At 44.0% G+C, this 24,071-nt stretch overlaps 1 protein-coding gene across 6 annotated transcripts in view; it reads left to right on the top strand.

The window, feature by feature from the left end:
- The window catches only part of LOC147100545 (rho guanine nucleotide exchange factor 10-like protein), a 179,007-nt gene that overhangs the window by 103,608 nt on the left and 51,328 nt on the right, over positions 1-24,071 (top strand). Inside the window, exons 1-10 of one of the 6 annotated variants that reach the window (XM_085966910.1) lie at positions 10,082-10,278; positions 11,776-11,853; positions 11,962-12,039; positions 12,719-12,894; positions 16,257-16,373; positions 18,071-18,179; positions 20,995-21,101; positions 22,003-22,080; positions 23,440-23,619; positions 23,902-24,018. In XM_085966910.1, coding sequence (XP_085823036.1) covers positions 10,098-10,278; positions 11,776-11,853; positions 11,962-12,039; positions 12,719-12,894; positions 16,257-16,373; positions 18,071-18,179; positions 20,995-21,101; positions 22,003-22,080; positions 23,440-23,619; positions 23,902-24,018 — 1,221 coding nt within the window. In that variant the 5' untranslated portion in view covers positions 10,082-10,097. Of the gene's footprint in view, positions 1-10,081; positions 10,279-10,391; positions 10,496-11,775; positions 11,854-11,961; positions 12,040-12,718; positions 12,895-16,256; positions 16,374-18,070; positions 18,180-20,994; positions 21,102-22,002; positions 22,081-23,439; positions 23,620-23,901; positions 24,019-24,071 lie in introns of those variants that run through there. The other 5 variants (XM_085966911.1, XM_085966906.1, XM_085966907.1 and 2 more) reach the window with 5 other exon arrangements.

Consider the following 24,071-nt stretch of genomic DNA (forward strand, 5'->3'; position numbering starts at 1 on the left):
AAAGTTACTATTGAATCTGCTTCCACAACCCTTTCAGGCAGGGGAGTTATCCCCGGTGTCCTGGCCAATATTGCTCAGTGGGGTAGCGCCCTCCCCTCTGAGTCAGAAGGTTGTGGGTTCAAGTCCGCATTTCCCACATTACAACAGTGACTGCACTTCAAAAGTACTTCATTGGCTGTAAAGCACTTTGAGACGTCCGGTGGTTGTGAAAGGCGCTATATAAATGCAAGTCTTTCTTTGTTTTCCCTCAATCAACATAACAAAAACAGATTATCTGTTCATTATCACATTGCTGTTTGTGGGAGCTTGCTGTGCGCAAATTGGCTGCCGCGTTTCCCACAATACAACAGTGACTACACTCCAAAAGTACTTCATTGTCTGTAAGGCGCTTTGAGATGTCCGGTAGTCGTGAAAGGCGCTATAGAAATGCAAGTCTTTCTTTCATTGCATTCCAGATCACAACAACTCGCTGCGTAACATTTTTTATCCTCATGTCTCCTCCTTAAATCTGTATCCTCTGGTTACTGACTCGGTGCCGTTTCCTGCTCTCTTCCCGAACTTGACAATTTAATTCACTTTGCCTCCAATTTCCACCCTTCCCTCACCTTCACATGGTCCATCTCTGACTCTTCCCTTCCCTTCCTTGACTTCTCCGTCTCCATCTCTGGGGATAGGTTATCGACCAATATTCACTACAAGCCCACTGACTCCCACAGCTACCTGGACTACCCTTCCTCCCACCCCGCTTCCTGTAAGGACTCTATTCCATTCTCCCAGTTTCTCCGTCTCCGCCGTATCTGTTCCGACAATGCCACCTTCCACACCAGTGCTTCAGACATGTCTTCCTTTTTCCGCAACCGAGGATTCCCCTCTACCGTGATTGACACTGCCCTCGACCGTGTCAGTTCTATCTCCCGCACTTCTGCCCTCACCCCTGCCCCTCCCTCCCGGAACCACGATAGGGTTCCCCTTGTCCTCACCTTTCACCCCACCAGCCTCCACATTCAACGGATCATCCTCCGGCATTTCCGCTACCTCCAAAGTGATCCCACCACCAAACGTATCTTCCCCTCCCCTTTCAGCATTCCGCAGCGACCGCTCCCTCCGAGACACCCTAGGCCACTCCTTTATCACACCAAACAGCCCTTCCCCTTCGCCTGGCACCTTCCCGTGCAAGCGGAGGAGATGTAACACCTGCCCCTATACCTCCCCCCTTCCCACTGTCCAGGGCCCCAAACACCCCTTCCAGGTGAAACAGCGATTTACTTGTACTTCTCGCAATCTAGTATACTGTATTCGCTGCTCACGAAGCGGTCTCCTCTACATTGGGGAGACCAAACGCAGATTGGGTGATCGCTTTGCGGAACACCTCCGTTCAGTCCGTAAGGGTGACCCCGAGCTTCCGGTCGCCTGTCATTTTAATTCACCGCTCCATTCCCACTTGGACCTCACCGTCCTTGGCCTCTTGTATTGTTCCACGGAAGCTCAACGTAAACTCGAGGAACAGCACCTCATCTTCCGATTAGGCACTCTGCAGCCTTCCGGACTCAATATTGAGTTCAACAATTTCAGATCATAACCTCGGCCCCTATTTCATTTTTTCTTGCAATTTTTCCACCCCTTTCCCCCCCCCCCCCCTTTCCTTTTGTTTCTCTCTCACACCTGGCAGCTATCTCTTGCCCTGCCAGTACACTTTACACCTAATCTCAGCCTATTACCATCTCGTCTAGCTTCTAATACCTTTTATTGTCTCTTTTTTACTTCTTTTGTTTCTTTTATTCTTTTGTCCGATCGCAGCCCTGCCTCCGATCTATCTTTTCTTTCCAGTTTTGAAGAAGGGTTCGACCCGAAACGTCAACTCAAATTTCTGTCCACGGATGTTGCCTGACCTGCTGAGTTTTTCCAGCATTTTCTGTTGTTATTTCTACTGCCACTGGAAACAGTTTCTCCTTACTTACTCTATTCAAACTCTTCATGATTTTGAACAACCCCAGTTTCTCCAGTCTTTCCGCATAACTGAAGTCGCTCATCCCAGGTAACATTCTAGTAAATCTCCTCTGCACCCTCTCTGAGGCCTTGACATCCTTCCTAAAGTGTGGGCTCAGAATTGAACTCAGTACTCCAGCTGAGGTCTAACCAGTGTTTTATAAAGCTTTAGCATAACTTCTTTGCTTTTGTACTCTATGCCTCTATTAATAAAGCCAAGGATGCCATATGTTTTTTTAACAGCCTTCTCAACTTGTCCTGCCACCTTCAAAGATTTATGTACACACCCCCCCAGGTCTCTCTGCCCTGCATCCTCTTTAAAATTGTACCATTTCGTTTATATTGCCTCTCCTCATTCTTCCTACCAAAATATATCACTTCACACCTCTCTGTGTTAAATTTCAACTGCCCATGTGTCTGCCCATTTCCCCAGTCTGTCTATGTCCTCCTGAAGTCTGTTGCTATCCTCCTCATTGTTGACTACATTTCCGAGTTTCATGTCATCTGCAAATTTGAAATGTTGCTCTGTATACTCAAGTCTTATACTTAATATATATCAGAAAGAATAGTGATCTTAATACTGACCCCTGGGGGACACACTGTATATTTCTCTCCAGTCTGAAAAACAACCATTCACCTCTACTCTCTGCTTTCTGTCCCTTAGCCAATTTCATATCCACATTGCCACTATCCCTTTAACCCCCATGGGCTTTAATTTTGCTAACAAGTCTATTATGTGCAACTTTATCAAACGCCTTTTGAAAGTCCATATACACATCAGCCACATTACCCTCATCAAACCTCTCCGTTACTTCATCAAAGAACTCAATCAAGTTAGTCAAACATGATTTGCCTTTAACAAATCTGTGTTGATTTTCATTTAGTGGCCCATACTTTCCCAAGTGCCAATTAATTTTGTCCTGGATTATTGTCTCTAAAAGCTTCCCCACCACCGACGTTAGGCTGATAGGCCTGTAGTTGCCGTGTTTATCCCTCTCCCCTTCTTTGAACAGCGGTGCAACATTTGCCATCCTCCAGTCCTCTGGCACCACTCCATATCTAAGGAGGATTGGAAGATTGTGACCAGAGCTTCCACAATTTGCACCCTTACTTCACTCAGCCACCTAGGATGCATCCCATCCGGCCCGGGTGGGATTTCTAATTTGAGTACTGTTAACCTTTTAAGTACATCCACTTTATCTATTTTTATCCTATCCAACATCGCTGCTACCTCCTCCTTTACTGCTACATTGGTAGAATCCTCTAGTGAAGACAGATGTGCAAAGTACTCATTTAGTACCTCAGTCATGCCCTCTGCCTCCACAAGGAGATCTCCTTTTTGGTCCCTAATCGCCCCCACCCTTCCTTTGACTATCCTTTTACTATTTATGTGTTTATAAAATACTTTTGGGTTCCCTTTTATGATAACTGCTAATCTATTCTCATATTCTCTCTTTGGCCCTCTTATTCCCTTTTTTAGATCTCCTCTGTACTTTCTGTATTCAGCTTGGTTCTTTACTGTATTATGAACTTTACATTTGTAATAAGCCTCCCTTTTCTGTTTCATTTTGATCTCTATCTTTAATCACCCAGGGAGTTCTTGCTTTGGATGCCCTTCCTTTCCCCCTTGTGGGAATGTGTCTAGTCTGTACCTGAACCATCTTCTCTTTGAAGGCCTCCCATTGTTCACTGTTTTGCCTACTAATTTTTGATTCCAATCCACCTGGGCCAGATCCCTTTTCAACTCTGTGAAATTAGCCCTCCTCCAGTTAAGTATTTTAATACTTGATTGTTTGTTGTTCTTTTCCATAACTATTCTAAACCGGATGATATTATGATCACCGTTCCCCAATTCTCTCCCACGAAAACATACTCCACTTGCCCCACTTCATTCCCCGGAACTAGATTCAGCACTGCTTCCTTCCTTGTTGGACTGGAAACATACTGATAAAGAAAGTTCTCTTGTACAGATTTCATGAATTCCTGCCCCTCTTTGCCCTTTACACTGTTATTATCCCAGTCTATATTAGAATAATTGAAGTCCCCCATTATCACTACTCTATAGTTCTTGCATCTTTCTTTCGTTCTTTCTTTCTTCATCTCAAAGGACATTGAACTTGTCGTTAAATTGAGCTCCCGGTGACAGTAACAAACCAAACCAATGGAACGGTCCTCTCCAGGACCAAAGAAAACTACATGTAGGCCCAGCCATCCGAATATGCCAACTTAACATCGAAGGCATCTCTCGTTCAAAATGCGAATATCTCGAACGGTTACTCAAGAAACACAGCATTGATGTCCTGGTTCTTGAAGAAACACACATCAAACACATCCACCAGTTCGACACAAGAGGACGTATCACAGGCTTGCAATAACCATCCCAAATATCAAAAGTTGTTTTTGTGACTGGAAACCTGTATCCAGTGGTGTACCGCAGGGATCAGTGCTGGGTCCCTTGCTGTTTGTAGTATACATTAATGATTTAGATATGAATGTAGGAGGTATGCTCAGTAGTTCGCAGATGACACGAAAATTGGTGGAGTGGTGAAGAGGGAAGCCTGAGGCTATAGGACGATATAGATGGGATGGTTTGATGGGCAGAACAGTGGCAAATGGAATTTAACCCTGAAAAGTGTGAGGTGATGCATTTTGGGAGGACAAACAAGGCAAGGGAATACACAATGAATGGTAGGATCCTAGGAAGGACAGAGGATCAGAGGGACCTCGGTGTGCATGTACATAGATCCCTGAAGGCAGCAGGACAGGTAGATAAGGTGGTTAAAAAGGCATATGGGACACTTGCCTTCATTAGCCGAGGCATAGAATATAAGAGCAGGGAGGTTATGATGGAGCTGTACAAAACATTAATTAGGCCACAGCTGTGTGCAGTTCTGGTCACCAGACTACAGGAAGGATGTGATTGCATTTTGGAGAGGGTGCAGAGGAGATTTATCAGGATGTTACCTGGGCTGGAGCGCTTCAGCTATGAAGAGAGACTGGACAGGCTGGGGTTGTTTTCCTTAGAGCAGAGAAGGCTGAGGGGGGGACCTGATTGAGGTGTACAAAATTATGAGGGGCATAGATAGGGTAGATAGAAAGGAACTTTTCCCCTTGGTGGAGGGGTCAATAACCAGGGAGCATAGTTTCAAGGTAAGGGGCAGGAGGTTTAGAAGGGATTTGAGGAAAAACTTTTTCACCCAGAGGGTGGTTGGAATCTGGAACTCACTGCCTGAAAGGGTGGTAGAGGCAGGAACCCTCACAACATTCAAGAAGCATTTAGATGAGCACTTGAAATGCCATAGCATACGAGGCTACGGACCAAGTGCTGGAAAATGGGATTAGAATAGACAGGGCTTGATGGCCGGCACGGACACGATGGGCCGAGGGGCCTCTTTCTGTGCTGTATAACTCTAGGACTCTATATGGCCTGGCGTGCTATGTCAAACAAGGCATTGAAGGCTGCACCGAACTCGAACATACCAGTATTTCCGGAGTTTTCACTACAGCAATACGTGTAGAAACATAGAAAAATACAAGCAGGAATAGGCCATTCGGCCCTTCGAGCCTGCTCTGCTATTCAATATGATCATGGCTGATCCTCTATCTCAATACCATATTCCCGCTCTCTCCCCATACCCCTTGATTCCTTTTTTGTCTAGAGAATGTAGGAGAGCTAACAGTCTCCAATGTCTACAAAGTACCAGTCGTACAGTGGCCTGACCCACCGCTCCCTCCAATACATCCATCCATTTCGGAGACTTTAATAGCCACCACACAATGTGGGGCTGCGCAGATGTCAACTTAATGGAGAAGCAATTGTACAGTGGGCTTCGCTAGATAATAAATTCCTCCTTTTTGACGTCAAAAATCGAGGTACGTTTCATTCGCCAAGGTGGCAGAGAGAATATAACCCAGACCTATGTTTCAGCTCTAAAGACAGCAAAGGAAACCCAATCATCGCCTCCAGAACTGTTCTTGACGACTTCCCCAACTGTCAACTCAGGCCCTCAATCATCAACATTGGCATCGAAATTCCTGTCATTACATCAACACCGGAACCACGATGGAACTTCAAAAAAGCAGACTGGGAAAGTTTCCAAAGGTCCGGACGTATCACAGGCTCGATGGGCCGAAATGGCCTCTATCTGCACTGTGGGGTTTCTGTGGTTTCTTGCTGCATCTGCGCTGTATTTGTGCTCCTCGGGCCTCCCACGATGCTCTCTGTCGCTCTGACCATACCTCCTCGGATGATGAAATAAATCATGCGATGGCAGGTAGATGACAAGCTTGGGATTTGAAAGCCTTGTAGATTGTAGTGGAAGGCTATTAAATATAGTTAATTTGTATGGCCAGCTTACCTTCACCCCTACCCCCACACAGGGTGCCTAAGTTTTACCCTTGTGATGTGGGAGACATGATCAGAGAATAATAAATAAAATGCTGTCTTCTGCCAAATTCTAACAGACCTGTCATCTTGGATGAGCATCAGCCTGGGGTGCTGTGATACCACATATTATATACATGTCACTTAGTGCAATTGGATTGTCCCCCCAACCTGCAGCTCGGTTCCTGGCCCTGCAAGACAGAAAGCTTTAGTGCGATGATTAAAAAAAACTGCATTTTGTTCATGAGCAAATTTGAAGCTTTTGTACTTGTTGATTGATATTTCTTACTGACCTACTAGATGGACTTCATGAAAATGAAGAACTGTGCTGTTTTACCAACATACAGTATTAATATAAAATCACCATCTTTTGAGGCATTTGAGGAATTTGCACAAGCTTAGAAAGGTGGTTGGTTGAAAATTAATCAAAACTGCAATAAGACAAGGAGATTTTATTCTCTATCAAATGCTACCATGGCCTATATTTGGTAAACATTTATCAAGTCAAAGGATGTCAGTACTGAGAAACTCCAATACATCAGGCACTTTCAGGTCAGGCAAAGCCTTATCAGGGTTTCAGTTACACTACAAATACAGTGTTTGTTTGAAGCTCTTTCTGCTTTACACCAACACTAAGGAGTCCGTGTTCCACATATATACAGAATGTGAGAGGTTGCAGCCCCTCTTTCATTATTTGAAGGGGCTGCTCCTCGATTTTTGGCTGCACTTCAGTCCCACGCTTCTGATCTTTGGTCACCCGGTGCGGGGAGGGGGGGGAGCGGGCAGATCGGAGGACCTCCTCATAGGATTGCTCCTGGGACCAGCCAAAGTGGCCATTAACAGGTCCAGGCAGCGGGCGATCGAGGGGGTTGTTTGGCCCGACTGCCTGCCTCTCTTCCGCGGCCATGTTCGCGCCCAGGTGGCCCTGGAGATGGAGCACGCAGTGTCCGCCGGCACGCTCGAGGCCTTCCGCGCCCGGTGGGCACCGCGGGGACTGGGGTGCATCATCACCCCGGCCAATGAAATTTTAACTTAATTTGTTAAGGTTCTTTTAAAGTTTTATTAATTTACAGACGATTTGTTTAATCACCCAACCAGAAGAGTACACCAACACTAAGGAGTCCGTGTTCCACGTGTATATGGAATGTGAGAGGTTGCAGCCCCTCCTCCATTATTTGAAGGGGCTGCTCCTTCATTTTTGTCTGCACTTCAGTCCCACGCTCCTGATCTCTTTGGTCACCCGGTGCGGGGAGGGGGGGGGCGAGAGCGGGCAGATCGGAGGACCTCCTCATTGGGCTGCTCCTGGACCTGGCCAAAGTAGCCATTAACTGGTCCAGGCAGCGGGCGATCGAGGGGGTCGTTCGACCCAACTGCCTGCCTCTCGTTCGCGCCCGGGTAGCCCTGGAGATGGAGCACGCTGTGTCTGCCGGCACGCTCGAGGCCTTCCGCGACCAGTGGGCACCGCGGGGACTGGGGTGCATCATCACCCCGGCCAGCACAATTTTAATTTAATTTGTTAAGTTTTATTTAAAGTTATATTAGTTACAGTTGATTTGTTTTAGTGCACCCATTCAAAAGAGTACACCAACACTAAACTTGTGTTGTGTAAATCCAGATATTACAAATTTTGGGTCTAGCTTAGTTATTTTCTTGGGTTAACGTCACTGGTCTCTGTCCATTATGATCAAGTGTTTACTTTTTCTACCAATATCTATATGTATGATCTTGTAACTGGGGGGGGGGGGCGGGGGTTTGAGGAAGGGTTACAATGAAACTTCTTGTTTATATTGACCAGATGCCGTAATCCTCCGCATGTGTCTTCATATGCACGCCTCTAATTTTCTCAAAAGCAGATTGATTAACACTTTAGTGAGACAAGGCCAGATTCAGATTGTTAACCTGTCTTATTTTACAGTCAGTAGTGAACATACAGACCAATAGTTATAGCAAATCTCACCTTACTTCAGCTTAACTTTGGTTCTCCGTAAATAAGAAAAATAATGCCCTGGATTTTGCAGTGGGTAATGACGCCGAACTGACAGCGTTCGTTGCGATTACCCCTCTGAAACTGACTGCAACTTCAGGATTTAGTGCATGTGCATCTAAAGGTGGAAATCCTGAAGTAGTGGTCAGTCCGTCACTGCTCTGACACAGGCTGTGCTGTGCCCCCTCCCCACCGCACCACCCCCCCCCCCCCCGCCATAGCCAGTGTGATCAGTGAAATCAGTGGAACTGACAGAAACTTGAGCTTTTCTGCGATAATATTGCTGTTAAATACCCCATTAAATGTTAAGCCTTGTTGGAATAGGTGTAACTGGGGTTTAAACCGCATATTGATTGCTAAACAACCGTTCTGACCCTGAAAAACAAATTTTTATATTTCTGGAATTTTGCAATTATGATAAAAATTAGAATTTAAAAAATATTTTTATTAAAGTTTGTTCATGATAATTCAGCTGCTACCCTATCCCAGTGTGAAAGTCCCAATCTTTATTTTGCTCTCTGTAACATTTTTAAAAAGTGAGGATGCTTTTTATTTCCTGGCTTGTTGTCTGTGAGAATTCTTCAATGTGATTGGCTGCTTAGACAGCTTGTTGCCATCACTGCAGCATCGCCATAGGAATCCCCTATTCACAGCACTGCAATCAATTACACGTCGAGGAACCTCACGCTTTTGCCACAGAGATTGCGAGATCTCTGTGGGCAGCTCACTTCGAAGGTCAGCAGTGAGCGCCTTTGCTTCGCTGCCGACCGCAAATTACGGGCCAATAAACTGTGCCAGGGTGGAAACACTTGTTTATGGTCAGCTCCATTACTGAATCAAGACTAAGGCTTGCTCTGGGCCTGGTTAGCTCTCTTAAGGTAGACTGGCCTAGGCCTGTCTTCTCTCAACAGATCTTTCCAACTGACCTTGAATCTGTGGGTAAGGAATTTTATCTATTTGTGGCACTGATAATAGTGCACACAAGCAAGGTGTTTTGGTGAGGTCTAACGACATAAATAGTAACAGTATGTGCGTCTTTAAGGACTTTAATATTCTGGCCCTCCTACATATTTTTAAACACTATTCCATTCTGCTCAAATTGTAAACTTAGAGAACAACTTAAGAAATAAACTATACAAGCAGTGTAGCTACAACCCACTTGACTTCTGCCTGTAATTTTAGTGTGCGTACGATGGCTCCCAGGTTGGCAACCTCTTGTTGGTTAATTTCAGTGATTGATGGCTGGTGCCATCACCAATAAAAAAGGAAGCAAGTGCCCCATTTTAAAAGGGGCACCACCAATAAACTGTAAATTAGTTCAGCCCACCGCTCGAGGAAGGCCTCAAGCGTGCCAGTGCCCAGGTTGGCAACACTCTACTCAGCTCCTCTCTTTTGAAGCTCTCTCCAGGGCCATCCATTTCCCTCCTTATTGTGGACAATTGCATTGCCATCATGGCATTGACTGAAACTTGGCTCATGGATAGCAACACCTGAGCCCTTATTGAAGCTTCCCTGCCTGCCTATACTTTCCACCACCTGCGCCTCCCCAGAAGCTGCTTTCCCACTGCTTCATGTTACTGTAGGAAAACTTACAGATTGATAGAGATAATGACTGTCCATATACTTGGCGTGAAGTGACATAATTATCATTTTTTTTAAAAAGGCAAAAATCCTATCTCCTGAACTCAGGAAACAAATTGAAGTGGCTGAATTCCAGCCACTCCTGGTTTCCAGTTAAGATTGATGCCGAATCATGCTCCTCAGCTGGGATTTATTTTGCTCAATCTGCTCATTGTCTCATTATTAATTGCAGCTGAGTTCCTTTCCCCATTTACTCCCTTTTCACCCCTGCTTGCAATGGGTGTTGTAAAAAAAACTTCTTTTCTGTTTGTTAGCATGAGGTGCTTGTGTTGTATCTTCCCTGGTAATTCCCTCTTTCGCGCTTTTTTTTGGGGGGGGGTGCAACTGGTACTTGTATCCTTTTTAATTACTTTAGTTTTATACATCTGGCTGCATTCCCTGTAAGGCTGATTGGGTGCTACCATCAGGTTCCTCGCAAGCCTGCCTTTTGCTCAGATAAATGAGTTTCTTCTCTTCCCTTTCCCATACAAATCCTAATTTAAATCTTATTTTCTTCTTTGGTATTCATTTTTTATTTATTGCTTCTAGTTGATGGTTGAAATGTTGGGAGTTTATTTTTCCTCAGTGACTTTTTAATCTTCTATTTTATTTAATGGCCTAATTGAGCAACTACCTGTCTCTTCATGTGGCCCAAATAAAAAGTGGCTTTAAAAAAAACAAAACTATTTATTTGTGTTTGTTACAGTGCAAACTTTTCCATTTGTGATTTTGGTATCTTTTGATCTTTAAAAGGATTTTTAGTTGAAGGATATGCTTCCCTCTTTGTGGGCCATGTAGCGACTGCAAGTGACCTGTTCCCAGGCCTCTGCCAATGCAGCCTGATGAAAGAGGCACTTCACTTTCAGAGAAATGTCTTGAGATTGGTAGCTCATCTGTTAAACTCTGTACTGCCTTGCCAATTCTCTTTATTTGACTTTACCTTGGAATGATTTGATGTGGGCAGGTTTCCTAACAATGGATTAGTAATGCGTTTACTCTCCAAGAAAGTTTGTGATCTACTTGAGCAGATTTTGTACTGAAGTACAGGCCAACCCTTTGCGCTATTTGTATTAAGTAAAACTTCCTTGTATCACTGCAAAAACTAGAGGGGTACCATCTTCATGAAAAAGTGCCCAGTCAACCATTTCCACTTGATATTCCCCCATATTGCTTCATCCAAGTGTAGATTACCAGGAAGCTAGATAAACACACGAGGGAGAAAAGAATATGCTGGCGGGGTTAGTTGAAGAGGGATGGACGGAGTCTTGTGCGGCGCATAGGCCTATTGGACTGAATTGCCTGTTTCTGTGCTGTACATTCTATGTAATGATCACAAACGCAAATCCTGTCGAATTACATGATTAGATCATGTGATGCCAAAATACATCTCTTTCCCCCAACCAGAACAATAGTTGTAGAAAGACTGTGATCCTGCAACCAACTGATGCCATTGTGCCAATCTGATCCTTTTGATTGGATCCCTAATAACTAGCTGAAGATGGTACCCCTCTAGTTTTTGCAGTGATACAAGGAACCAGAATTTCAGTTAGGTGATTGATTACTTTGAATCTGAAGGTTAAGATTGTCTAGTGTCTGGTGAAGGTGTGTCAGGGTATAGCTACTATCTCACATGCCCTGATTCCTTTGATTATATAAAAAGCATGTTCCACCTACCCCAAATCAGTTACAGTTAAGTAGGAATTCACAAAACGTTTGATTGGACACTCTAGCTGCTAAATTTATCACAACAATGCCATTCTCTAATTTTAATTAAAAATAATTATTCCCCATATTGTTTCAGCCCAGTGTACATCACCAGTGGTGGATGATGTGATCTATGATGATGTTACACAAGAAGATCGATCGCTCCAGGAGCAGGGTAAGAACTTTCTTTATAATTTATACACGAGTTAATGGATGTCATGCTTTTCCAGCCTGTCCCCTGCCAATTTTTTACCCTCCAATTTATTTCCTTCATCTCCTAAAGCTCCAGATTCATACTGGGGTAGGATTCCATGGGCACCTTTGCTACTTAACTGGCCATTTCCATGTGCCAGCCAAGACGGTGAGTGTTGGCAGGCTATTGTTCAGGGCATTACAGTTGAGCCTGATTCTTTCTTCACTGGACATCTCCATACATGCGCTCTCGAACAGGGTTGGAATGCAATCAGGAGTGAGCATCCTGGCTGATTTCCTTTTCTCTTTCCCCCTCCACACTTCTTGTCTCCCCGGGCCCTGTGCTACCAATAGGCAAGAGGCAGGACAGTGCAATACCATGTGTCTATATGCTTTCAGTGGCTTTGCACACTGAAGATCTTGAAGTCTTTGATTGAAGATGTCTGTAATCTAAGCAGATTTGGGTACTTGTATCTACTCTCAACAGACATCCTAAATGCATATTAATACCTGCCTCTCAACATGGAGCAAATGAAGCCTGTAAGCCTGTTTTTGTACTTCACTCCCTTTATCTTGAATTTTTCAATTGTTCATAGAATTATTCTCACGATGCCCAATCAATAGTAGGTGTTTGATAATTGTATCAAATCTGCATTCTTACCATGCCACTTGGTGTATAGAATTAATTACTGTAGTATAACTGATTGAAATCCCCTAATGTCCCTGATAAGCTCTTGGTATTTAATTATTTTCATTTGAATCCCCATAAGAGCTCATTGATATTGTCAAAGCTTCCCTTTACCAATCATTGGCGTTTAAAAACTTGTTTGTAATTTCACCTCACACAGTGCCCATGGATGAATTGATCTATGATGATGTGCATCGAGAGGCTGGTTGCACCAATCCAGCACAGCTTGAAGAGGGTTGGAGTTCCAGTGAATTCGAGAGCTACGACGAACACTCGGATGAAGAAAATAAACCTGGAGGAGAGCAGCAAAAATCCAAAGCTGTCCTTCAGCCAAAGGTGAAAGTCATGGTGATCAATAATGCCACCAAAACAATTAACCATATTGGGACAGTTAGCCAAATGATTTGTGAAGTAAAACTTTAAAAGTTGGTTATATTTTGGTAGACCAGGGAGACGATACTGGTCTCCGGATTGTTCCACTTATGGTGGTTTAGATGTTTGTTGTTTAACAAAGTATAACACAGGAAGTGATGTGGTGGCACGTGGAGAACTTGAAGAATAGCATTTATGAAATGGATGTGCATTTGTCCAAATTTGGATTGAATTAAAATACATTGTCACTGGAAGTGAAGGTAGCTCAGCTGGTTGACTTGGTGGTTTGTAGTTAAGTGCAAGTTACTCCCAGTATGGCAGATGTGATTCTAGGAAATGCATTGGTGAGTAACTTAACCTAAAGCTTAGGGGAGAAGTTAAGTATCCAAAGTCTATTTGAGTTGGGGAAACTGAGGCAAACAAAGCTCTGGTTTGAGTTGAAAGGCCAGAATGAGGAACGATTGGGTTGAGGAAATGGCGGTGTGAGCACAAAGTGACATGGGGAATCATTGATAATTACTGGTAGGTCAGAATAAGATCCATTGTCCCCAGGGGCCAAAGGACTCAGTGAGTTGTGATATGCAGGATTTGGCTGGGGAAAGTTTGGACTGGCTTCAGTAGCCAAAGAGAGTATTGGCTGGATACAGACACTCGAGGGTGTGAAGCATGGATGAGGGCAAGCAAAGCTTCAGCTAAGCTAAAGCTAAAAGCTTTTGACTAGAAGGTTTGAGAGGAAGCGGCAGAGTGCAAAGTTGGATCCTGAGCTGAGTGGGGAAGCAGAGTTTATGGATCAGTTTTGTCCAGCTATCCAGACTGGTTAAGAAATAAGACTAGCTGGATTTGTGTATGAGTTGTTAGGAAATACTTTTTTTGCTTTTGTCAGTGCAGTCTTTAAAATTATTTGGATTCAACGGTTGGAGCTTCTGATCTTGTCAACCCAAATCTAATGTCCTAATTTACTCAAATTCTTTGTTATGCTTCACGGGGAATAAAATGACAGTGTAGGAGATTCTGATGAGCTTTTGAACCTTTGAAACATTAGACCGTCATTAACCCAATGTGGTCTTATTTCCTGTTTATATAACTCTGTTTTGGATCTCGTGAAAGTTGAGGACCACTTAAATGAACGTGTGGCTAGATGAGACACCTACTTGTTTCTGGAGAAATCCTGACTTACTGTTACAGGGGTTTCAAGTTAAAGGCCCTAAATTATCTGATGTTACTCCTGTAAGTAAGTAATGTGCCAATTAGATTCTGGACACCCAGATGATGGGATAGGTGCAAATGAATCATGCTCTTCGTAGTAATGCATGCAGCTTTGGATGGGATGGGAGGGGAAGGGTAACGGAAAGGAATAAGATCGAGAGAAAAGGATAAAGGCTAAACCTGCTCTGTGAAGCGCCTGGGGATGTTTTCACGATATTGAAGGTGCTATATAAATGCAGGTGGTTGTTGAAAAATAGCAATAAATGGAAAGCAAGAAGGTAATGGAGATGGAGGAAGGAAGCAACTTGTGAAAACTAAATACAGGACTGGTTATTTTTAAATAACATTTATGTATTTATAAAATATTTGTATATGGATACAAAAGGATAACACTAATTGTTGCACAAGTGAGAAAAAGCAACCCTTGGACCAGGGCACGTTGTTTTCCAGCACAGACTGCTATCGATAGGAAACCTCATTTTCTTTCTATTTTTTTTTAGTGTTATGTACAAAAATGTAACATTTTTTCAGGTCATGTTTTGCAAATTTCTGGTATATTACAGAAGGCACATTATTTGCAGATACTTTGAGTGTCATGTATATGTTTGGGAATACTTGGTAACAGGGGTTGTTTATTCCCTGAGGGCTGTGACCACATTTTATGTTGAGTCTTTATGCCAGCACTGTTCTAGGCCTGGGTAATTCAAACATTTTTAACTAATAATCCTCTATCAGCATGTTTTCATCAGTTTCTGATAAGCTTGCACGAAAACTAATGTCATGTTGGTCTTGTGTTTTTTTTTAATGGAATAGTGTCATTGTACTTTTAGCTGCATTTACTGAAGGTTTCACGGTAATGGTTGTTCAGAAGTGAATTTGATGTGCGGATAGTCCCAGGTTGCCAGTGCCCAGTGAGTGGTACCTGACTGAAGCTAGAGGGCCAAACTGCTGAAGAATTTTCTTCCATTAACTTGTAAATATTTTGATGTACTACTTGCTCTTTCTGTGGGTGAATAAAGGCCAACAATGAGTCTGGGGACAGGACTGCACGAGCGATGTTTTCCATAATACAGCGAAATGTGTATGCAATGTCATCGGCACACATTGCAATGGGAGTCCGATGTTAAAGGAGCAGTATTACAGAACAAAATTTGCATGACCCAAATGAACGAACAGGCTGGTTATTGGGGAGGATGGGTAAGGAGGAAAAATAACATTGTACAACACCGTATTTGAAGTGTATCTTGTTTTAATGTCTGTAACTCATCGAGGATTGAGATGGAACTGCTCCTGATGGCTCGTGTAAGTGCAGTGCTCAGTGTGGAACTGATCCACGCAGATCAGGCAGGTCCTGGGTTTGATCCTCCTATCTCTACTGTCAGCTAATCTCCACTGAGACAGCATTGGGGATGGCTACAAATGGGGATCAAACTTGGGAACGTCCTGGCCTATTAGGCTCAGTTAGACATATACTTTTAACAATTGAGCCATTGGTGAGACTGGTATGTATGGGTTTCGACAAACTTCTCAAGTTAGCAGCGTATTTCAGGCTACAGTGCAAACTTGGATCCAGTATTGTAAATGCTTGAGTTTAGTCGGTAAACGCTCCTACATTTAGTTTCCATTCTGTATATTTCAGTTTTAATTGGGTGGTGTGTTGTATTTTTGAGTAGATTGGAACATTTCTGGACCCGTAGCTAGTTCTTTCTGATGCCATTGAGTATTTGACTTTCCTGCATAGGGCCCTCTGCTTGCATTATCTGTGCTTCAACTGTGCTTATTCCACTCTTGCACTTAATGCTGCCTATTTTTGAATGATGTCACACCCTAGGTGCAGGTGTCTCTTCCTGGTGCTAGTATGATCAAAGCAGACTTTTATTGGCCTTTGTGGAGTTTCAAAGCGAAAAGGATTAGCACCTTGGACCTGACCTCCAACATTAACTTCATTTCTGTCTGCAGTGCTTGTATTTCTACAGTATCAATGCTGGACTTTCATTGATTGTTTAAGCGCACAGTGTCTTTTCATACTACGTCACTAACTTTCATGCACTTCTATTCCTCTGCCACCCATCTTTATTTCTCTTTCCTGTGCTCGTCCTCCTCTTCTGGTTGCTGCTCAGCTTTCCCCGGATCTCAATAGGCTGAAGGAGAAGTACGCCAGGACTAAGAGAGAATTCCTGGCCATGAAAGTCAGGGGCAGAGACGTACAGGAGCTGAAACAGCGATATGATTGCAAGGTACCTCTCCATCTTTCTACTTCTCTCAGGTTCGAGAACCCAAGCGACACTAATGGTACTAGAGAGCGAGGCTTCTACGTGACGTTAAAAACAAAATCTGGATTCTGAGAACTTGGGCAGTCTCAACTCAGTTCCTAATGGGCATGACCCCACAGTATAAAACTGCCTCAATTTCAGAGAGGCCACAGGATGGCTGGATTGGGAAATGAGTTACTGTTGCAATAGTGGTATTTTCTGGGGTTGGAGTTGAGGTATGTTGTTGGGGTTGAGTACAGAAAGCTTTACTCTGCAACTAAATCTTCAATACTTGACCTGAGTGTGCTTGAACTGTGTACTTGAAATAGGCAATTTTCCATTGCTCAACACTGACATTACTGGATTTTTAAAAATCAGCAATGTTACAGGTTCATACAGGCAATAGATTGGAAGAAGGGGAAGTGCACCAGTTGCTGAAGGTAAGCATGCAGGTGCAGCAGGCGGTTAAGAAGGCAAATGGTATGTTGGCCTTTGTAGCGAGAGGATTCGAGTACAGGAGCAAGGATGTCTTGCTGCAGTTGTACAGGGCCTTGGTGAGACCACACCTTGAGTATTGTGTGCAGTTTTGGTCGCCTTATCTGAGGAAGGATGTTCTTGCCATGGAGGGAGTGCAACGAAGATTCACCAGACTAATACCTGGGATGGCAGGAATGACGTATGAAGAGAGATTGGGTCGATTGGGCTCATATTCGCTGGAGTTTAGAAGAATGAGAGGGGATCTCATTGAAACTTATAAAATTCTAACAGGACTAGACAGACTAGATGCAGGAAGGATGTTCCCGATGGCGGGGGAGTCCAGAACCAGGGGTCACAGTCTAAGGATAAGGGGTAAGCCATTTAGGACAGAGATGAGGAGGAATTTCTTCACCCAGAGAGTGGTGAACCTGTGGAATTCTCTACCACAGAAGGCAGTGGAGGCCAATTCATTAAATATATTCAAGAAGGAGTTAGATATATTTCTTAAGGCTGAAGGGATCAAGGGAAATGGGGAGAAAGCAGGGACAGGGTACTGAATTTGGATGATCAGCCATGATCTCATTGAATGGCGGAGCAGGCTCGAGGGGCCGAATGGCCTACTCCTGCTCCTATCTTCTATGTTTCTATTACATAATTCAATATACTTTTGGATCCTGCATTTAAAAGGAGTACTCTTTGCCTGATATCCCATCACAATGCTTTCATCTTCTAAGCTTCCACATTGTCATCAAGGTTAAAAAGTGTAGGACAGAAGTGGTTTGATGATGGACGTGGATTTTAATAGGTTGTAAAGTTCGAGCAGACGATGGTACAATGCGTTTTGATTTCAACACCTGAGGCGCAGGAAGAACATGTAGAGAAGGTGTATGTAGAGCTATGGCGAACCAAGAGAAGAAAGCTCAGAGGAGCAATGACCATAACAGCATTAATAAAGTGGAGAAAGATGTGACGGAGAGAGAAATTTGAAGCTAGAAATGATTTGCAGGACTCTGGATCTTTTGTGGGGAAAAAACCTCATTGCTGGAACAATTCTGTTTGAAGTTTGCTTTATTTTTGTAAGAACTATTACCTGAAGGAGTGACCTCTCCAGATATTGGCAACCTCGATTGTCTTAGTGTCACTGGTACAAGGATCCTAGCTCTAATGCAGACATATATTAACTGTCATATTATTCCTCACACCAGATGCAGCAGCTAATGAAGGCGGCAAGAAATGGGACTAAGGACGGGCTGGAGAAGACAAAAAACGCAGTGATGCGCAAAGTATCCTTCCTTCAAAAGAGAGAGCCTCAAGGTATTGTTAATGATCAGTTTATATTGCATCATTAATACCGTTACTTTCCAGGAACTTGGGGTGAAAATGTAACTTTTCTGTTTTGTGGCTTCTTAGACTTTATCTTGTAATGGAAGATCTATTTTCTGTGGTGTTTTAGTTGTGTGCAAACTATGGGCCTCCTTGGATCTTGATTACTACATTTGCCAATGAGCCATCACCTGGTCTTTTATTATTGGGATTTCAGTACCCTATCAAATAGGAAAGATGGGTTAGGCTTATTGTGATGTTGTAGAAAATGTTAAAAACATGTAAAAACTATTTGATCCAACAAACCCACCCATGTTAGTTCAATTTAGTCCTATCTTTCAGCCTTCTCACCATATCCCTCAACCTCTTCCTTCTCCAGACATTTGCCTGTTTGCCTCCAAATATGCTGTCATTTGTCTTTCCTGGCATCTTGTTCCTAAGTCTAATACTCTGTTAACGTGATGTATGGCACTTCTGCGATTCCCTTTTGCCGTCCCCCCAAAATGACCATTTTCCCATTTTAAAAGCACCAAAATTAACAGACAGCAAACCCATCACATTAAGAAGGCTGGAGTGCCCCCCCCCCCACCCCCCCAGTGATGCAGTTGAAAAGTGCATTGCAAGGGTTGATTCGGGAACTATGCTAATTTAGCTGGTCTCAGCCAGGGTGACGCTACAGACATTACAAATGGTATTGGCACTTCTGGGCTAGAGAAGGGAAATGTAAACAGGGCTTCTGATTGCAATTCAGAGACTCTTTAGGCAAGGTGCCAGAGAGGGCCAGTGGAGGTAGGCGAGAGCTGACTAACTTCATGTGATCACAAGGTGGCTGGGGTAGGCCATTTGGCCCTCCTTTGTCTACTGGAAAGAACCTTTAGTTGCCCGTCGCAGCATTTAACTGTTAAGTGATTCCAGAGTTTTTCCTCCCCTACCCTACCTGGTAGCTCAATTGAGTATTGAGCCAGTTTGCACTTAAAGTACACTATTTATTCTGGGTACAAACTGTGCTTGGTGAATATCCTTCATGAACGAGTAGCCTGCTGACACCTGGGGTGAAACTGGTCCTGGGCAGTAATGTAAAACGAGTGATGGTGAATCAACAGCCTGTTTTACATCACGCCCAATTTTCCTTTCCATTCACTTCAGCGGAAAAGAAAATTAGGCAGGGTATAAAATGGGCTGTTGGTTCGCTATCTCCTGTCTTGCGCTACTGCGGAAGACTAACTTCACCCCCCACACGGTCTAGGATCACACAAGCAGAACGGTCACATGGGTGAGCTACCCAAGGGCAGCTAGTACCAGTGGAACAGTTCACCACATTTAGGAGACTGTAGGAGAAAAGTGGATGGATGAATCAAAAACACTGGTTGCAAAGATTTGACCTATCGTGAACATAAGAAATATGAGCAGGAGTAGGCCATACGGCCCCTCGAGCCTGCTCCGCCATTCAATAAGATCATGGCTGATGAGAAAGTTACATGTATTTTTTCACATGGCTATTATCTTTCACTCTCTTGTATCGTCTACTTATGAATCTGTGGCTGCACCCTTCAATGCACAAATATCTCCTTGAGTGATCTAATCTGTAGTGTGTGGGTTTCCTGCTCGGCTAAAATGGATGGCTTCCTTGTGCAATCTTAATCGTCCTGTTCCAAAAATAGAGGTTCAAGTTTTCGGGAAACTTTGGCAATAGTATTGCATCCAGTAGTTGCGTTTTGAATTGTGCAAACTACATAGGAGACAGCAGAAGCTGCCATTTTAAAATGTTAATTTTATTGTCGACTTCAGGTTTGTACTGAAACTATCTGTTTACATGAATGAAACACAGCCACAGTTTCCAATATATGTAGTAAGGATTTTTTCTTGCCCTTCTCTTTAATTGCTGAATCAGGCTGGCCAATTCCAGGAGTACGAGCTGTTCTCCTCACCCAAGTGGTCATTCTTCATGTGTAAGGCTAGACGGTGAGCATCAGCAGCCTACTTGTCCACACCAGGGCCATTGCAATTGGTCAGCTACTGTCCTTGCCCACCCTGAATCTGAATAACACAGGAGTCGATGACTAACAGTCAGCAACAGGAAGCTTGGCTGATTTTATTTTTAAAACCCAAAATTCCGCCTCCCTTGCCCAGAGGTAATGAGGCTTGCTGTCGCACCACTAACATTGCTCCAGTTGACATCAGTTAACTGAGAACAGGCTGGGGATGCAATCAGAAAATCATCTTATAAACACACAGCCAAGAAACTACAGCGACTGGAAATCTGAACGCACCAGAAAAGGCTGGAAACACTCAGCAGGCCAGTTAGCCCCTGTGGACAAAACAGATGAGTTCATGTTTGAGGTGTAGACTCTTCGGTAGAACTGGAATATATTGGAGATGAATGGCATGTGAAAGGGATTACGTCCGTGAATGATTGAGACATGGACAGCAGGAGTTGAACAAAACAAGTCTTTACTGATGGAAGTCTATAGTGAAACTGAAAACAACCGAGGCTCACTAGCGCCTTTTATACAGGGGTGGTCACTGCCGGTACTGCAGTCTGAGACCAGTTATTCTCTTAAAGGTACATACACAACAAAAGGGAACTGAACAAGGGGTGAGGGAAAAGATACTGTTGATGACCAGTTTGAAATGTGCAGTGTGTTCTCTTCCCACCTTTCCTCTTGTTCCATTCCTTTTTTAAATGCTGTTTATCTCTTAATATCTTCCATCATTTAATACTTTTATTGTATGAAAAATACTGTCTCATTGTCTGCCTTGCTTCCAGTGTTTGACAGATAATTTTGAAGCTTTTGGTTTTTTTCAGATCAGTATGAAGAGGATGATGCTGGATATCTTGATGTTCAGGTGTCGGACTCCAAACATCCTCCACCAGAGCTCAGCCCCATGCCAGCAGGCCTGACCCCTCAGCAGGTCTGTCCCTTGTAACGCTTCAACTCTCCAGCGGGATGCCAGGGTTTTTTGTTGTTGTTATCGTGTGTCTTTTTCCGCGCAGCGCACTGAATAGCTGAGCCATACGGACCAGGAAGGTCCCCAAGTTTGACTTTTAACCGGTGTGAAGTTAGCTGATCTCAACCTGAGCTGTGGCTAGGAAGAATTGCAATTAGCCTCAATTGCACCCTGGTTAAGAGGAGGGGAAAAAAATCATCCAAGAGTTCCTGCTGTTGGTTGCTATATAGCGATACCCTACCATCCAGGCTCACACTTGAAGAATGGCCACGTGGGCAAGTTCCCAGTGGGCGAACAGTGTCAATCGAGCCGTACTTTGAGTTGGTGCCTCCGAAGAGGATGGGGGGAAAAAATTGGGCAGAGAGCAGGCAAGTGACTTGCGTCCACAGCTCTACCAGAGGGTAACTCTCACCCTTTATTGATTTGCCCTTTTCTCTTTGTCTCCCCCCCCGCCCCCCCCCCCCCCCACCCCCCAACAATTCCAGTGACTTTTCTTCCTCTTAGTGACTCATTTAGACGCTTCTGGATGCCCAATTAGGTGGTGTCCCAGCTAGCTGTTGGTCCTTCTGTTCCCCAACCCAAACGTTCAAAAAGATACAGGATTCTAAACAGTACTCGTTTTCAGAGGGGCAGGGCAGGGCAGGGCAGAGGTGCATTTGAAGATTGCAGTATCCCCTTGGTCTGGTTAATGGATCATTGATCTTGGCCTTATGGCTTTTGCCACCAGTTACATCATTCCTATATCACAGTTCCCAATTATCAGTCATGTACTGTATAGTATGAGGCCTATAATATGACGTTTGTGATACTTGAAAGATCTTTTATTGATTGTGAAAGTTAAATACCTGTCTATCTTACCTAACAGATTGTGCGAAGGCATATTTTGAGTTCTATCGTGCAAAGTGAGCGGAGTTATGTCGAGTCTCTAAAACGGATACTGCAGGTAGGAGTTTGGAATTCTATAATGTGTTGCGATAAATGCCCTGTTGTGAGGGTTGATGGACAAGGAGCACAGGAGGCAGCAAAATATATCCAGACACAGTCTGATAGACAAATACATCCAGCATTTGTGAGGGCGGTGCTTTAATTCCAGGAAAAGGGTTTGCTGAGAGGTCTGACGACCAATTGCTTTGTTCTGTGCAAGTCCGCACTTTCTAGTAAATTGTTGTAATTGGAGCCTCCCATGTCTGGTTGAAGTCTCTTAGGGGGTGGAGAGGAGACCAAACGAGGTAGTCCTTCTAGATAGCTGGGGAATAAAGTGTCATCTATTAGAGAGACATGGTGGGGTACAGGTTTAATGATGTGGACTTGCCATGAAAACCAACCAAGAACATTGGGCAGTAGTACAGAACCAATGTAGATCTCACTACTGTTCTGTGCCCAGTGTCTGTTGAGACTAGGATAGTGGTTTAAACACTGTAGGTAGCAATAATCAATGTTTAATCCAGTGTCATTTGCTAAGTTTATGTCGGAGGCCCACTTTCAGGAATGCTGTAACTAATCAGACCACAGAATGAGGACAGTGGGTCTCGGCCTGTGAATTCCCATGTGGTGAGCTTCTAATTTCAATCGGGCCAATGCTGCTAATTGTTGAGTGGAATTCCGGTCCTTCCCCACAGGGAGAGGGCAAAACCCAGAGAACCAATAATTCTATCTAATGGAACTCTTGCACACTATGGATGCTGGGCTATCCTTGCCTACAAATAGGATTCCATTGCTTTCTCTTTTTTTAAAATAATTCATTCTCGGGATCAGGGCATGGCTGGCATTTATTGCCCGTCCCTTGTTGCCCAGCAGTTTGATACAATTGAGTGGCCACTTCAAAGTCAACCACCTCGGTGTGGAACTGGAGTAGCATATAGGCCAGATGGGGTAAGGACAGCAGATTTCCTTCCTCACAGGGCGATCTGACCGCTTCGTGCTGGTTTTTTTTACTGATACCAGCCTTTTATATCCAGATTTAAAAAAAACTGAATTCAAATGATCAAACTGCCATGATGGGATTTGAGCTCTATATGTTCTCTGAATTATTAGTCCCATAACATAAGCACTACACTACTGTACCCCTATAACTGGACAGCACTGAATCATGGCTCACTACAACCAGGCAAGCCATGAATGGTTTGCTCAGAAGCACGTGGAGCAGCAAGCTAGGGACCACTTGCAACTCTCCTCTTTAACCACTGGCCACAGTACAAGTACCGAGGACATCAGCTATAATGAAAGAGTCTGTTGTCCTTGCAGAAAGGCTTTCTTTAAAATCTCTGAGCATTCCCTCTCTCCCTCGGGTGTTTTTCCTCAGGAGTATAAGAAGCCATTGCTGGAGGCGGAGCCGAAGTTGCTGAGCGTGAGGAAGTTGCAGGTGGTGTTTTATCGTCTGAAAGAAGTTCTTCAATGCCATTCGATGTTTCAGATCGCACTGTCTTCACGGGTAGCTGAGTGGGATACCACAGAGAAAATTGGAGATCTCTTTGTAGCTTCAGTAAGTGTGTATTATGCTTCTTCCCGTTTCCCTGCTCACCCTCCCAAGCTCTGTATGTCACCCAGCGGCAGGCTGAGCTGGAATGGTTGCAGTCAGGTAGCACTGTCCAGTTTTATGGGGTTGCTCGCTTTCTCAAAGTCCAGCTTGGATATCACCGCTAATACTGCGCTGTGGTTCGCAGCACCTCGGGAAATGCACCTCCACTTGATACAACTGGGGGACCGATTGCTCTCCGAACCTGCGGACGTAACTTTGTGGGATTTATGTTTTTTTTGCTTGCAGTTCTCGAAGTCTATGGTGCTGGACGTATATAGTGACTATGTGAATAACTTCACCAACGCTATGGCACTCATTAAGAAGGCCTGTCTGACCAAGCCAGCTTTTCTGGAATTCCTTAAGGTGAGTTAAAGTGCAAGAGGCAACTTAATGGCCCCGCAGTTGATGATTCTGTC

This window comes from Somniosus microcephalus, chromosome 25 (assembly GCF_052327205.1).
Source record: "Somniosus microcephalus isolate GS21.2 chromosome 25, FLI_Smic_1.0, whole genome shotgun sequence".
Lineage (NCBI taxonomy): Eukaryota > Metazoa > Chordata > Chondrichthyes > Squaliformes > Somniosidae > Somniosus > Somniosus microcephalus.